This window comes from Corylus avellana, chromosome 3 (assembly GCF_965113065.1).
Source record: "Corylus avellana chromosome 3, dhCorAvel1.hap1.2, whole genome shotgun sequence".
Lineage (NCBI taxonomy): Eukaryota > Viridiplantae > Streptophyta > Magnoliopsida > Fagales > Betulaceae > Corylus > Corylus avellana.
In genome coordinates, this window is record NC_142492.1 from 23,042,247 (window position 1) to 23,058,906 (window position 16,660).

Sequence of the window (16,660 nt, forward strand, 5' to 3'; positions counted from 1 at the left end):
GACCTAACTGGGACTTGCCCGAAACCCGCCCGGGACCCGCCTAGGACCTACCCTGGACTTGACCGAGACTCGCTCGGGACTTGACCGAACCTACCCAGGACCTAACCGGGACCTGCCAAGACTTGACCGAGACCTGCCCAAAACTTGCTTGGGACCCCGCTGGGACCCGCCCGAGACTTGACCGGACCTGCCCAAGACCCACCCGGGACTTGCACGATCGATTCTTGGGCGGGTCCCGGTCAAGTCCCGGGTGGGTTTTGGTCAAGTCCTGGGCGGGTCCCGGTCAAGTCTTGGTCAAGTCCTGGGCGGGTCCCGGTGGGGTCCCAGGCAAGTTCCGAGCAGGTCCCGATCAAGTCCAAGGTAGGTCTCGGCGAGGTCCCGGACAAGTCCCCTGCAGGTCCTGACGTGAACCTTATTGGAAAAAATATATATTAAAAAAAAATTATTTTCCGTATGCAAGGTAAACACTGCAAAATGTTTTCGACAGAAAATATTTTCAGAGAAAATGGCTTTTTTAAAAATATTTTACGAAGGAAACTATTTTACGTCAAAGTAAACGGAGTTTAAGAATATTCTAACACAATTCTTATGAAATTTTTGTGGCCATGAATTAATCCGTTTGAACTTTGAATTATGTTGAAGTCAAGAAAAGTGCCTGATATATATAGTATTTTACCCAAATAGTTTGGAAAAAAAAAAAGAAAAAAAAAAAACGGAAATTATGATGCTATTACCAGGCCACCAACGGGGAAGTCCCCAATTTACTTCATCGAAGCTGCGAAAGTATACAAAGGTAGAAACCAATAATTTGGCCATTTCTGAGGCTGAGGAACGGATAGCCCAAAAAACCCATCAAATGTTCTGAGAGATCAAACCCCTTCCCCCAATCCTCCTTCCAACCAAAGCATGTCCATTTCCATGGCCTTGTTTTCTCCGCCAACCCACCCTCCATCCCTTTCTGCCTCTATATCTCCCAAAACCCATCTCACCGTCAAACCTCACCTCTCACTCAGACCGCCCAAGACGCCTTTCTTCCTTCTCTCCACCACCAGGTCCTCAGCAGACAATGGAGCTGGAACTTCAGCCTCAGCTGCAACCGCACTTGAACCGGAAGCAGGCCAGAAGGTAGCTGAACCTCCGCAGCCGGTTGTTGAGAAGGATGCGAGCTCTGCTGGGGCCAATGGGTCTGCAGGGGCAGCGGAAGCAGTAGAAGTTAAGGTGGTGAGTAAGTTTGAGGATCCCAGATGGGTCGAAGGGACTTGGGACTTGAAGCAGTTTGAGAAAGATGGAAAACCCGACTGGGATGCTGTTATTGATGCTGGTAAGGTTTTGGGTTTGTGTTAATTTGGCTTCGATGTACTTTATTTTGCTTTATGGTCTAGGATTTCGTTTGTTTCCAATCTGAGTTTGAGTTTGTTTCTTCCACACTTCTGCACAGCTTGGGTGTACCGATGTTGTTTGTTGTTTTGGTTATTATAATTTTTTTTTTTCTATGGAAACTGGACACATACGACTTGAAAATTATAAATTTTAGTGAGCTATAGCTATCTTTTCTCATGATCTGTAATGAAAGCGTTCACAAGAACTCATAATAGGAACACTTAGTTGTGATAAAAGTTATTCTTTTGACAAATGCAACCAATATATGGTGGAATCTGCAACAATTTCAGAATTAGCTAGTGTGTGACTGCAACTCTGCCAAAACAAAACCCATCAAGATTATTTAGTCTAGAACTTAAAAGGTGCTACTACCATAGTGGAAATAGAATAATAATTCATAAACATTAAGATTAAAAACTAATTTTGTTTCATCGTCCCCAATTGGAAGGCCAAGAACTGATGTTGGTTTTGAGAAAGAAGTCAATAGCTTGTAATTCTATAAAATATGTTAACCTATTTCAAAACATGGTTCTTGTTGGTCGCATATACTTGGGCTAAGGATCAGTTGATTTTAATTGTTATTTTTGACTGTAATTCTAATGGGATTGTCTGTGTAACCTAAGATTAGGTGGTTTTTGGAAGTTTCTTTGCTGGAACAGCCTAGATTCGGTGAACGAATCTTCATTTCTTTGATTTCAGATTAAATCTATGTCTTGCTTTAATTGGTCTCGGCCAATTACCAAAATTGACTAGACCACACCACAAGTGGCATCTCGAAGGATGAGAAATTCCCATTCTTGTTGTACCCGACCCTTGTAGTCATTGTCTAGACTTGATATATGTGATCAGAGTAATTGTAATCAATAATAATTGGCACTTGTGATCTCTTGCACGTTGAGTTCTGGGCCTCAAGGTGATTATGTTCTGGGGAATTTTGAAGTGAATGTCTCTACACTTGGAAGTTGGAACATAGATCTGTCTACTGACCATCATGATATCAAGCTATGTAACCCCATGGTTGTGATTGGAGAATTGAAATTATTTGGAACATCCACTACTTATGAGTGCAGAGGGAGTCCTCCATCTTTTTCTGCACAAGCTAAGCTCTATGTTTTTTATTCCCATCTACTAACAAGGAGATCATAATTTTAAGCTGAGATTAACAATTATGGCTGGCCGTTGTACTTGAAACCGAAACTCAAAATAGATGTCACTCTACAATCAAAGGTGCTTTACTTTATCGTGCTATTGATCTCTTGTAGGTGGTCCTATCCCATGTGCTCAACTGTTCATGGAGCAACACCAAGAGATCTAGTGCCCTCCTTGTTTTCCACTATGTAGTAAACCATAAAATCAGGCTTTACTTGATTCTTGGAAACAATGAAGGAAAGGAAAACTGTAAACATGCTTTAAGACTTTAGTTTGGATCTTGGAAACAAGGAGAAAAAGAATCTGTCAGGTTTAGGGTTTCTATTTTTAAGCATTTGTATAGATTCCATCTCCCCTTGTTTCCAAGTTCTTCCTATCTGAATGTAGGTTTACTATTCTCTAATGTTTTGTGGGGCCAGAGGTGATTACTGATGTGTAAGCATGACTTATTTTCTATTGCTTTAGAGAACCTCATGTCTATTTGCTTGTTTAGTTCCTTTTTGTTTTTATGCATATATGTTATTTTAGCATTACATCAATAAAACTTGTTTTATTTTATTATCATCAATATGCAACTTTTTGCTGGTTAAGTTTCATACAGCTACTTGTATATCAATTTCTGTCAGATATACAATTGAATGATGTATTTTCCAAAATACACTGAAGACCCACTATATACATGTAATTTTTACTTCCCTTATATTTTTGCTTGAAATTTGGATGCTTGCTATCTTTTCCTTGTCTAAAAATGGGGAAGAGAGGATAGGATGAGGTGAAGATGGAATTAGTTATAATTACGTAATAGTGTATTCATTATTCCTCTAGATACCTCGGATTACTTGATTTTAATGGACCTCCTTGGATAATCATTTCAGAGGCTAAGAGGAGAAAATGGCTTGAGGGTAAGCCTGAGTCATCCAGTAATGATGACCCTATAGTGTTTGACACATCCATCATACCTTGGTGGGCATGGACGAAAAGGTTCCATCTACCTGAAGCTGAGCTACTTAATGGTTTGTTCTATCCATTTGTTTTCTCTAAAATGAAACGTTGATCAGAAAAGAGCACTACTGTCTCATGCTGATCCATCTATGCTGTTCAATGGGTTTTATGCAGGCCGTGCTGCAATGATAGGCTTTTTCATGGCTTATCTGGTTGATAGCTTGACTGGGGTAGGTCTGGTTGATCAAATGGGCAACTTCTTTTGCAAAACTCTGTTGTTTGTAGCCGTTGTTGGAGTTCTTGTGATCCGGAAGAATGAGGATATAGAGAACTTAAAGAAGCTGCTGGAAGAGACAACCTTTTATGACAAGCAATGGCAAGCAACCTGGCAGGATGAGACCCCTGGCGGTTCCAAGAATCAGTAATGAAATTGCGATTCTTGAGTTTGCCCCTTCAAATTTAATCCGCATCTTTCTTGAATTATCCAAAAAAGAAGTAAAAGAAAAATTAATGAGCTCCCTTTCAGTTACCTGTTATTGTAATTACTTTGTTCTAGTGGAGAATGATGATTTAAATTCCCATCAGTTACTTATCAAAAAAAAAAAAAAAAGATTTAAATTCCCATCAGTCATTGTATTTTAGTTTTCTAATAATTAGTTCTTTCGCATTTGCAGTTGCAAGCTTCTTCTTTTCTGAATTCCTCTGAACATGTTTTCTTTTTGATGGGGTTCTGTGGAAAGATTTTTGGGGTGGGACTAAGTAGCCTGTAGCACATATGTTTTCAAAATGGAATGCTCTTGAGACGCTTTTTTTTTTTTTTTTTTTTTCTCTCTCTTTGGGGGGGGGGGGGGGGGGGGGGGGGGGGGTTGATTTCATCGTATTAGAAAGAAAAAAAAAAAAAAAAACAAAAAAGTTTAGGTTCATGAAATGTACTTGTATTTTATTCCTATCAAATAATTAAAAGGTTCTCCAAGAATTATTGAATTGAAGCTTTGATCTCGATAATCCATGCATGTAATTATTAGAACAACACAAACCCATTTAATAAAGTGACATGACATGTTTTTTTAAGAACATGTGAGTTGTATGAATAATAAATTATCTATAAACCAATTTGTAGCAAATTTCTATCCTAGGAATGGGTTATATGCAAAGAAACAAACTTTCTTTAAATAATTAAAAGGTTTAAAGAAAGAAAAAAAAAAAAAAAAAATTTAGGTTCATGAAATGTACTTGTATTTTATTCCTATCAAATAATTAAAAGGTTCTCCGAGAATTATTGAATTGAAGCTTTGATCTCGATAATCCATGCATGTAATCATTAGGACAACACAAACCCATTTAATAAAGTGACATGACATGTTCTTTTAAGAACATGTGAGAATTAGATGAGTTTGTATGAATAATAAATTATCTATAAACCAGTTTGTAGCAAATTTCTATCCTAGGAAGGGGTTATATGCAAAGAAACGAACTTTCTTTAAATAGCTGATTAGCTGAACTTGAATTTGTTCTTTCTTTGCCTCCACCCAGAGAGTAATGAACCCATCAAAAGCAACACATTTCATGGCTGAATTCCATTATCAAACAGAAAGATACTTGAAAAGGAGCACAAAGAAAAATAAAAAAATAAAATAAAATAAAAAAATAAAGAAAAAGATAAAGGCCAGTAACTTTTTCTTGGATGATAACCTGTGAATGCATCTGATGTGCAAAGAACGGCAGGAATAAGAGATTGGCTCATGCTCCCCAACCCCTCAAGAGGGTAGCACGTGCAACCCGGTTGACGCCCAAACTGAAGGCACCCATTCGCAGGTTGCAGTCATGAAGTTTACACATTGCCTTGATTTCATGGAAAGCCTTTGTCATGTACTTCTTCAGCTCAAAGTTCACTTCCTCTTCTTCCCACATGAATCCTTGAATGTTCTGCAGCAGAGAGAGTGATTAAACTCCAATAAATATCAGCTTAATATGAGTACGTACATACCAAAACATCATAATGGAATGATAATTGTGCATTGGAGGGAAGGTAGTTTTCTAGCAGTTGCAGTCACCTGTACCCATTCAAAGTAGCTCACAGTCACACCACCAGAGTTTGCATATATGTCAGGGAGTATAACAACTCCTTTCTTAGATAAGATCTGCAGAGGAGATAAATTTTTCATATAATGTTTGAGCTTAGTAAATTATACCTCCCTTGCCAATTAGGAAGAAACACTATCTGCATTATTACCTCATCTGCTTCTGGATCAGTGGGATGGTTTGCACCTTCTACTATGAATTTTGCCTTAATGTCAGTAGCATTTTCCCTTCAAATGAGAAATACAAGTAACCCTGATTGACTTAGCTTGTATTTATTCAAAATAAGCAATATAGAGGCAATACAAAAATGGAAAATGATAAAATGTTTTGATTCTTCATGTCCATTAACAAGTTGCAGTGCACCGAAACGGAAATTGATAAACATATGATCAACAAGTTCTTTCAGGGATAGATCTATAAAGCAAAAGATAGAGGGCTCGATTGCTATTCTTTTAGGACTGCAAAAACATTAACAAACAACTCAACACTTAAAACACTTACAATTACTTTCACCTTTATATCACATCACAACTAAAAAATAAAAAGCATCATTTAAAAGGCATTACCAAACGAGGCCAGACTCAACGTTGGTCCACAGTCTAACAGTAATACAATTATTTGGCAGCAAAGCAGACTACATACTTGTTGAGAACTCCACCCAAGGCGCATGGGACGAGAACATCACATTCATGAACAAGCAAGTCATTTGGGTCCATAAAATCTGCGCCTTGGAAATCCTTGAGAGTTCCAGTGATCTCTCTGTGTTTCAGCAGAGCTGGGATATCAATTCCATTTGGGTTTTTAACTGCACCTGTGATGTCACTAACAGCAACGAGCTTGCCTCCCTTCTCATGAATAAATTTTGCCGCCCAGGAGCCCACATTACCAAAACCCTGAAAGTATTATTGAAGAAAAATTACTAAAAAGTATATTTACATGGATTTTTTTCGGATGAAATCCATGTTACTTGTGATGTTGGAGCTACCTGTAGAGCAAACTTTGTATCAGTAATTGACTTCCCATACTCTGCAAGTAAAGCCTCTGTTGCAAAAACCACTCCAAGTCCTGTTGCAGCCTCCCTTCCCAATGAACCCCCAAGATCCTAAAATGGCAAAAAAGACAAAAAAAAAAAAAAAAAACACACTTTTCAGTTCCATACGCCCTTAATAAGAATTAGCCACAATTTTTACATCTCTTTCTCTCTCTCTCTCTCTCTCTCTCTCTCTTACGAACAATAGGTTTTCCTGTCACCACTGCAGGTGAATGCCCATGAAACTTGGAGTACTCATCAAGAATCCATGCCATTGTCTGTACAATTTGACAATTAATAAGTATTTCTACCAAACAAAAAATGATGGAAGCTGGTGTTTTCCAACCAAAAAGACCACAATCAAAAATTCATCTGGTCACTTGATGGAAATGGGATACCTGGGCATTAGTTCCCATATCAGGGGCAGGAACATCCCTTTGAATTCCAATGAGATCATGGATCTTCTGAGTGAAAACACGAGTCAGACGTTCTAACTCACTAATACTCAAGTCCCTTGGGTTGCAGCCAATCCCACCCTTTGCTCCACCGTATGGAAGGTCTGCTACAGCTGTCTTCCATGTCATTAGTTGAGCCAGAGCATTAACTTCATCTGGGTCAACCTTGCACCAGAGAATTTGAAAGTTCAGTACTTGATACAGCTTAACAAAACTTACAAGCAAAGGGAGGGAAACCTGTAAGTTGAGTCCCAAAGCAATAATTTTCATGACCGGTCTTAGTTACATTATACTAAGCATCAGTTTCTTTTTTGGTTGTACAATAAACTTGTGAAATGTGTGCCTAAATGGCTCATTGACATGACAACAGATAAAACATGTAATAAAAACGCTCACATCCGGCTGAGCAAATGTTTAGCTTTTTTCTATTTTAACTACTTACTTTTTTAAAGCATTTACATCTAGCTCAACATTTTAGCTATCGACTTTAACCCAAAAGGTTGATTACTTGATTTCAAGTAAGAAAAGTTGGAACCAGATGCAGATAATATTCCCATCACACTTAATGGTTATCAAGCTTGATTTGACTGAAACTAATTTACACCCCCATCCTGTATAGTATGATCTGTATTTTTGTTTTCTTTTGCACCCGGTGGGACTTGAACTCACGAACTCACCCTCCATTTGCTACAGAGGGAGGAAGTACCATTTTAACTACAGACTAATTAGACAAAAACATATGAGTTTTATTGTCCCTTTGTGCTTGATCATGCACAAGTTCAAACACTGGGAGTTCACATCACGAAGCAAATAGTCTAACCATCAACCAGCCATACAAGCATACATCTATTTTATAGAGATGAAGAATTGAACTGTAACAAACCCAAAATCCCCAAATCAAAACAGCTTCAACATGCTTGATATATTATATTATCAATATGAATATACATATCAATCATGAAAACAAATAAAATGATAGCAATAGACAATAGCAATAAAGATAACCTCAGGGTGGTAACGGATTCCGCCTTTCATCGGCCCACGAGCGTTGTCATGTTGAACTCTAAATCCCACATAGGAAGCCAAACTCCCATCGTCCTTGGGGATCGTACACTCAACCTGACACATCAAATATATCAAACAACAAACATATATATACAGTCGACCACTACAACAACATCAAAAACACAGAGAGAAAAAAAAAATTTAATACTTTGATTTCTCTGAAGGGGATGAGAAGGCTCTTTTCAAGCTTGGAATCCAAGCCAAGAAGGCGAGCTGCAAGGCGAAAGTTGCGGTTGGTTGCTGCAAGAGCGTTCATGGCTGCCTTATTAAACCCAATGAAACAGAGAAGACCCTGCAGAAAACCAAGATAACAAGATTGAAGAAAACAAGCTATGAATGGTGTGGGGACAAGGCCAAATCTGAGGGATCACACAGATATCAAGAAATGGGCTTATTTATAGACAAATTTATTTCTCTTTGGCACTGCTTCTTAACGAGTGCAAAATGGGAAAAAAGTGGACTTTTGGGACATTGACACTCTTAACAGAAGAATCTACGCCCATTGATTTGGGGAATGCTTAGGGACATCAATCATCAGCTTTGGTCGCGGCTATCTATCCTTAACATCTAACTCCAACGTTAATGTTCTTCAAACCCATTCGTGCATGAGCGCCACATGGACTATGGGGTTGGTGGGTTCCTCTTGTTTAAATATTTATTTTTAAACAATATTGGGAAAGAATCTCATTTGAGAGCGCTTTCTGGAAAACAATTGTCGTTTGAAAACTTGAAAAAATCATCTAGCAGCCAATAAGTGTGTTTTCAAAAATGACACATTTTAAATATTGTTTGATTTTTTCTCTATCTTTTACGTATTTTACTAAATCTTTAACTCTATTTTGAAATCATTATTTTTACATTTTAAAACCACTAAACTAAAGATAAGAAAATGTAAATAGACAATTTGCCTAACTGAACAATTTGAGTGGTTTGAACTTTGGAGATCAAATTGGTGCTTCGTGGAAGAAGAGGATGAATTTATCGTTGAGGAGACGCGATTTCAACCGATTGAGGCAAGGCTTGATGGCTGATGCACTAGCTCAGTTGCACGCCACCTTGACTGTTGTTAGCAAGTCTCAAACTTATTTATCAAATCCATGCATCTCATGCGGAGGAAGAAGATGAATTGCGTGACAAAGAGAGAAATAAGGATGTACGCGCGCATGATGTGTATCCCAGTTTTTGTCAACTTTTTAATCATATGACAGAAAACTTACCTTCACAAGATTTTCATCATTGATATTAATATCGTAAATTGGAGAAAAATCTCGATCCACGTACAAAATATTGAAAAGTAAATAGACAATATAACCGAGAAAGTAAGATGCAATTGAATGTTCATTGTTTAGAGAAGTCAATAGTTCCTCAAGCATTTGGAGCTCATGATAAAATATTAATTAAATAACTAAATTAATTATTTCTTATTAACTTAAGCTTTTAGGATGGATAATGATTTAACATGATATCAAGAGTAGTATCTGCTTTGACTTTGAACTCTAACTCCATGATTTACTCTCTATTTCAGTTAAATATTTTTCATATTGGGCCTTACTTATTATGGAGAAATTTTAGCTTATATATGAAGAAAGTGTTTAAATTTAATTAAATGGTGAAATCCGCCATTTTTTTTTTTTTTAGTTTAAATTTTTGGGGGCAATTGATGATTTAATAGCTCAACAAAAAATTTATAATACCAATAATATTGAAGGGGTCAACAGTTGTGGGATAATCAACATGTTAAAAAGATCAAGACCAATCCCTATAAGAAAACAAAAGGAAAATTACCAATTAATTAACCAACTCTTTGCCCCTAATACTACAAGAATTAATCTCAGCCCACTTCATATTTTCCATGGTGTTCAAGCCACGCCCATTCACAATGGTCTTCGATCTTTTTATCTAAACATCGGAATATAGTAGATTTAGCCAAAATGCATGAAGCAAAGCCCATTTCTTCCCCCAAATTACCTCAGCCCATAATCTTTCACGCTATAATGGGGATCTTTTTTCATATCCCAGTAAAGATCAAATTGCAGATACTTTTACTAAGCCACTTGTGTTCCACCCAATTTGGTCTTCTTTGATCTAAACTCAAAGTCCATCCCTAACAATTTTAAAGTAATAAATTCTTAAATTATGGAATTTAGGCTATTTTTAAACATCGAAACGCTTAAAAAGTATCACCTATTCAAAATATGTCATGTTATCGAGGCCACCAGAAAGAATTTTCATTCCAAAAAGCTTTTTCTTTAGTTTTGCAGAAATACTTCTTTTTAAGAAAATCAAAAGACAGATTTTGACTCAAAGTTTATTTACAACATAAACAACAAGAATATAATGAAAATACACTCGATTCTCAATTGAACGTGATGCATTTTTAATAGGTGGCATTTTTCGAGTGTTTCGATATTTAAAAACAACCTAAATTTCACAATTTGAGAATGTAAAAAGAATTATAAGAAAATCCTAATCGGTTCGAAGGGGCGTGTTAAGGAACTTTGACAGCAAGACTCCTACGTACTCCTGCCCCTCAAAAAACTCAAACAACAGATGAAGATAAAGTCAAATCAAGCAAGACTCCTACTGCATCTCAAAGAACTTATTCAACAACAGATGAAGATATATAAAGCCAAATCTTGATAAGACAGAATCTGTATTTCAAACATATAGTCATACGTTGTAGATGTACTCAAACGACACATTCTATAAATGAAACTAGAGACAGCCACATTATCCACTCGCATTCATAGATAGTTGCTATCTATCTATACGACGTGGGAACTCTTTCAAAGTCTTTGTATTAGTCTTCTTTTGGAATACAATCCAAGGTTCCGACATGTTTAACTTAATTAATACCAACAAATATAATCACGCCAGCCGGTTGGTCTACAGTAGAATTTGAGATATAATTGGTTTATTGAATTGCAGCCGGCGGATGAATTTGGAAGTAGTGAAACTGTGCAACTACTGAATCTTGTAACTAGAATCAACATGCATGACAGAGAAAGAAGAGGATCTACCCATTTTGTCCCCGCACGTTTGTTTTGTTTATATCGTAAAAGTCTTAAGTTCGAAGTTCGAACATTGTTTGTGTTATTCATCTTGCATTTCAATTAAATATTACATGTATGTATTAGATGTCTTAAATATTTTACGTGTTATGAATCATTTATTAAAAGAAATTTTTGAAATATGTAATGATTTAACACACCGATTATATATTTCGAACTTTCTTTACATGTAGACACGAGTTTTGTTCCGATCCAACCAATGGTATCATGTTGACCATCTCTTTTTGGCTTGACGTTTCCATCCGCATCTAATATTACTAGGCCTGCATGATACCCTGCATCATCTATATATATATATATATATGGCTTCCTGTATCTATTAAGCCCCTTCTCACTCTCAACAAAAATGTATCTTTTCTCTTTCTCTCTGTATCTCACTCTTAACATATATATCTTGTATGTTGACTTGGTATTTTAGGCGACATGTTGCAAAGAGAAGGCGGTGTTGGTGATCGACGGTGTATGTAGAGCGTCCAAGGAAGAAGAGGGTGTCACAAAATCACGATCACCACCATCACCACCATCACCATCTTCGTCAAACCATCAAACGAGAGGTAATCCTCCATAACCGAGGTCCTTCTGGTAAAGGGTATGATAGGAGAGCCCAGCTTCTTCAGTACTCTCAGCATCTTCGGCAGTCTGCTCGATCAACATCTCGACCACTCTCACCCTCACCATTAAAGTCAAGTTCTTTGGGCCGCTAGAAACCTACAAGCCAAGTAATTATATTTCATACAGAAATGGAAAAAAGATCAACCTGTGTTAGACTGTTAGTTATGATGGTATTGATGTTGGTCACTTGATTAATTTGTTAGATTGTTGCTGTCCAAAGAAAATCAAAACGTCCAGCTTGCCTTGGCAGTCGGAAAATCTTGATTCCAAATTTCTTCAGATCTTTGATAAGTTCCCAAGCTAAGAAAGAGAGAAAGAAGAAGAAACATAGTGAATCGATAAGCAATACGATTAAAGCCGCCACGAAAAGTTTAGAGGTAATTAATTACTGAAAATTCATGTGATATTTAAATCAAAGCATGTTATGCTCTTGATCTTTCATATTTTAATTCCCACTAAAATTCTTTCAGATGCAAAAAAGGAAGCGCGGGTTCATTTCAAACTGTTTTTCAGCATTTCATAAGATTAGGTGAAGAAGCTTCAATATATTTGGCAAACTTCAACAATTACAGGAATAGAAAAATGGGAAAAAAAGATTATCTCAGATAAGAAGTTACATTATATATATATACGGGTGTATATGACCCTTGATAAACAAATAAAATAAATATTTTCTTTCTTATATTGTAATTGATCTTTTTATAGTGACTGTATAATATATATGTTGAGAGAGAGAGAGATGTTAAATTTATGTCAAGTGAATTGTTGGCTACCATATCGCCTGTGAAATGAAAATCAATTTCCACGTGCCTGCTACGAGCATGAAACCAGATTGGATGACAAGTAAGTGGCAAATCATCCTGAAACAAATGCCACACAATTTAAACAACTTGAATTCGGAGGTGTTCGGTGGATCTCACGCGCCCACTGAACACCTCCAACGGCCTCCCTCTGCCGGTGACACAAAATTCCCATTTTTATTTGCTGTATTTTCTTGTTTTACGTGGGTTATTATCTCCTTGTCATGAATTGGTTCGATCTTGTGGAGGAGATTCTTGTTGCTAGTGGTCCTTCAATATATGGCTCTATTATCTGCAATACCTTCCTTATAACAATCACTCAACGGGGGCTGTTGCCTTTACTATATGGAACTCTTCACCGAGTTCTTTTGCCATTTCTCACCGCCTTGTGCGGTCCTTAAAAAGCTTATTTCTTATTTATGGTTCTTTTGGGATCATGAACGAAACTATTGTCTACTGTCTGGTTTTGTATTTGTTTTTGTACTGCACATTCCACTTGGGCTTTGTTGTTAGGATGCCCAACCTATCTTGTTGTTTGATTTCCTGCAACCCACTTCTCTTATTTGAAAAAAAAAAAAAAAAAATACACCTTGAATTGTTTTAGGCATTTATATTATTGGATGTGTGAAAGTGAAACAGGAATTTAATTTGACAAATTGCAAGCAAGAGATCGAAATGGGCTTGTTTGGGAAGCCTATTTTTCCCAACTTTTTTTTTTCTGTTTTTTTTTTTTTTTTTTGGATTTGACATCCACTTTTCTCGACTCAAAAAATTTTCAACTAAACTTATATATATATATAGGATGGCCGAGCCCCCCAGCCAACTGCTCCGGGTTCAATACCACCCGAATTTTTTTTAATACATTTTTTTTCCTGTTTTCTAATTATATTTTTTATAATTTTATTTTATATTCTTTAAACCATCTAAATATAATCTCAAATCTTTTTTTTTCTCGATATTCACAATTTTGAGTTGAGTCGAAAAGAATTCCCATCATTCTATCGCTGTTTAACCCACATCTTATTTGTCAAAATAAAAAAAAAAAAAAAAAAAAGACCAAGAATGAGATAGTTTGATTATAGGATATTTACAAATGAATGTAATACAAATACAACGAAGTTTGTGGCCTGTAAATCATTTGCAACTGAGGTATTGGATCAAGATTCCTGGGTATTGTTGAAAGACAAATTAATGTGTATAAAAGATCTATTGGGATCGTTGCTGCCGAGTATACTCCCAGACAGCAATGGCACCACTGACATGAACATTGAGAGATCTAACAACCCCCAATTGTGGGATCTCAATGCAAGCGTCCAAGATATGTATTATATCCACAGGTATACCCTCCTTTTCACGTCCGAGGACTAGGACCTGGCAAAATGATGAATTAGGCAGATCAATTTGATATACAGATGATTTACCAAAAAGATGAACATGAAAAAGATTACAGATAGAATTGGATAAAATTTTAAAGTTTCCAGTAAATGAATTGGAATCACTTCCACCAATACACAATTAAAACAGAAAAATGTGAGGCCAGCTAGGACTGTGCACCGACTCCTAGGAAAGGCCTCTTCTGGCTTCCGCCTCTATCGAAGTCGAAAAAGTCGGAAGTTTTTCCAAGCCACTCCCGCCTTCAAAAATTAAGAGTTAGAATCGGTCGGAATAGTCGATGGGTTAAAGATGAAAAGATCTCATATATTTGTCTTCGTTGGACAAAGATGAAGAGATCTAACAAAGATCTCTTTGCCTTCTTTTGATAATGATGCTCCATTTATGTCCTCGTTTGACAAAGACGAAGCATCTTCCTCTTCCTCAAGCTTGTCAAAGATGAAAATTTTGGGAGATGGATTCGGGCAAAGATGAAGACCCATGGTAAAACGGAGATGCCTGTAAATGGATTTTTTTAATATAAAACTAGTAAGGCCGGGCCAGAATTTATCGAAAACCAACTTGGGTTCCCAACTTTGGTTGGAAATCCATATTGATATATGACATCTGACCCTCTTTTGTCAGAAGCCGACCCGCATGGGTCAGAAACAAGTAGGTGCCGGATCAGAAATCAGAATGGCGGGTTTTTGCCTACCCCTAAGACCAGTACCCGCGCAGGTGGAAGAAATGGGGAAAAACAAGAAGTCAGCTAAAAAAAATTCTTAGGCAGAAGTTAGCTAGTTGAGAAATTGCAAAATTCCCTCTCTTTTCCTCACTGACCAGCAAGCCTATGTGATCTTTTTTTAAAAAAAAAAAAAATCTTTTCTGTTTTTTTTCTTCTCTTTTATGTGTAGCTCTGGTGAACCTTTCTTAACTACGCATTACAGTAAGAATGGAAAACAACTACAGATATAAATAATGCATTGCATTAATTTCCACTGATTTTACATTTTTTTTCAATATTAAAACTGGAAGGCCTGAGTTTGTAGAACTTACCGTCTTTGTGGGAAAGACATACTGGTCAAGAGGTATACTATTTGCAGTTTGCTCTAATCCCAATATAGAGAACCCTTCTCGTTTCTTTTTCTCTAGGAATACCTTCACACTATTCACGGGAACTTCTATGATAGGAACCCACTTCTCTGCTGTCACACTGGAAAACAAAACAATGGTTTTGAATTACTGACCGAAAGACAGCCCAAATATTACCTAGAACTTTAAACTGGAAAAGCTCCACTTAATTACTATGAACTTTCATCGTTTTTGCAATCACCTCCTAAAGTTAAAAAATTTTCAATTTTTTAACGTTGAATATGCTAAATTAAGAGTTTTTAAACTTTAAGAGGTATTACAAAAGCGATAAAAGTTCATGGAGGTTAAGTGGAGTTTCCCCCGGTAAATAATATATAGAAAAATTGATGTGACAGGGAAGAAAAAACCAAAATGTGTGGATTTTCGAATGGTCTTTGAACACTCTTTAAAAATAGACAATTAGTTTGTACCTCAAACTACAGAGAGGTGCAATCAATTTCTGATTCTTAACATAAATATTCAACAGAAATGACCAGATAACTATGAATATTCAATATTAGGTGATACTTCCTGTTCTGAAACTGCTACCATGCATTTTCATATTACTTATTTAAGTTTCATATTCTTTTGTCATAAAGCATAACTTCCATTATGATCAACTTGTTGAGGCAAATTCAAATGCCAAAGGTAATTAAACCTCTAATTTTCAAATAAGTTTATATGGGAAGAAACATAATGGAGCCTTTTTTCTAGGTACGTAAAACATGATGTAGCCATTAAAATGCTCTTCTATATAAACATGATATCAAGCAAGTATATAGGGGTCCAATGATTATATTCCAGATCCAACAGTAACTAAGATTCAGAGAAGGAAAAGAATGTAAAGAGCTTAAAACAGAGGGCAGTTGGCTATTATCAAGACCTGATGAGTTGGAACTGTTTATCACGTAATATGTTTGCATCCGCAATGGCCAATCCTGATGCCTTAAAAACCTGCCAGTAACAATGACCAGGAAAAACAAGCTAATAATATCGCCAAAACCATGAAAAGCAAAAAAGAAAAAGAAAAACCCAACAAAAACAATTATTATAACTGCCTACAACATACCTCACATGTCCGTGCTAATCCAGCAAGGTTAGGTATACGATCAAGCAGTGATGCTACTAGGATAAGAGGTTGCTGACTAGCTCTTATTCTTTCCATAGCTAGACTTCTAGACTGAAAGAACTGATCTAGAAGCTGATCATCCTTCTCCATTTCTGCTTCACATAGTGCAAGTATAAATTTATTAGAAGAGTCAGAAAACAATATTCATTTGCCATTCAGTAGTGACAACACTAAGTTTTCAATGTGAAGCAATCAGTATCACACCTTTCAACCGCATAATGATTAGGTACAAAGAGAAGTGGGACCAAAACCCAATGCTCATATTTTAGTGTCATCAGGGTAAAAGGTATGATTGTAGCTGTTTTAGATTTTGTTTCCCACAGAGATGAGGTGGAGCAGAATATAAGCTTCATAGTTGTTAAATCATCAGTTATCCGAAAAAGTTAAGCGGATAGAAAAGGATAATCATTTCATCAATAATTCAACACTTCCCCTCATATGAG

At 36.6% G+C, this 16,660-nt stretch overlaps 3 protein-coding genes and 1 pseudogene across 5 annotated transcripts in view; 2 read left to right on the plus strand and 2 right to left on the minus strand.

Moving 5' to 3' along the window:
* The first annotated feature begins 765 nt into the window (after positions 1 to 765).
* LIL3:1 (Chlorophyll A-B binding family protein) lies at positions 766 to 4,168 on the plus strand. The gene is made up of 3 exons (XM_059585639.2): positions 766 to 1,321; positions 3,405 to 3,542; positions 3,646 to 4,168. The coding sequence occupies exons 1-3, from the start codon at positions 907 to 909 to the stop codon at positions 3,894 to 3,896; spliced, it is 804 nt and encodes a 267-aa protein (XP_059441622.2). The 5' UTR covers positions 766 to 906; the 3' UTR covers positions 3,897 to 4,168.
* A 973-nt stretch (positions 4,169 to 5,141) lies between these two features.
* LOC132173946 (glutamate dehydrogenase 2-like) lies at positions 5,142 to 8,646 on the minus strand. 2 transcript variants are annotated; one of them, XM_059585638.2, is made up of 9 exons: positions 8,252 to 8,646; positions 8,044 to 8,157; positions 6,982 to 7,203; positions 6,787 to 6,861; positions 6,539 to 6,655; positions 6,196 to 6,446; positions 5,705 to 5,780; positions 5,532 to 5,612; positions 5,142 to 5,397 (listed from the first exon to the last, which is right to left on the minus strand). In XM_059585638.2, exons 1-9 carry the CDS (start codon positions 8,357 to 8,359, stop codon positions 5,212 to 5,214), a joined length of 1,230 nt encoding a protein of 409 aa, XP_059441621.1. In that variant the 5' UTR covers positions 8,360 to 8,646; the 3' UTR covers positions 5,142 to 5,211. The 2 variants fall into 2 exon arrangements, with proteins under 2 accessions (XP_059441621.1, XP_059441619.2); XM_059585636.2 differs by having other exon boundaries at positions 5,526 to 5,612.
* An 80-nt stretch (positions 8,647 to 8,726) lies between these two features.
* Positions 8,727 to 12,319, plus strand: LOC148586959 (uncharacterized; annotated as a pseudogene).
* A 1,320-nt stretch (positions 12,320 to 13,639) lies between these two features.
* Positions 13,640 to 16,660, minus strand: part of LOC132173681 (tRNA/rRNA methyltransferase (SpoU) family protein) — a 33,463-nt gene continuing 30,442 nt past the window's right edge. Inside the window, exons 32-35 of one of the 2 annotated variants that reach the window (XM_059585247.2) lie at positions 16,158 to 16,309; positions 15,972 to 16,042; positions 15,014 to 15,170; positions 13,640 to 13,957 (exon numbers count right to left, since the gene is read on the minus strand). In XM_059585247.2, coding sequence (XP_059441230.2) covers positions 13,793 to 13,957; positions 15,014 to 15,170; positions 15,972 to 16,042; positions 16,158 to 16,309 — 545 coding nt within the window. In that variant the 3' untranslated portion in view covers positions 13,640 to 13,792. Of the gene's footprint in view, positions 13,958 to 15,013; positions 15,171 to 15,971; positions 16,043 to 16,157; positions 16,313 to 16,660 lie in introns of both variants that reach the window. The other variant, XM_059585246.2, reaches the window with a different exon arrangement.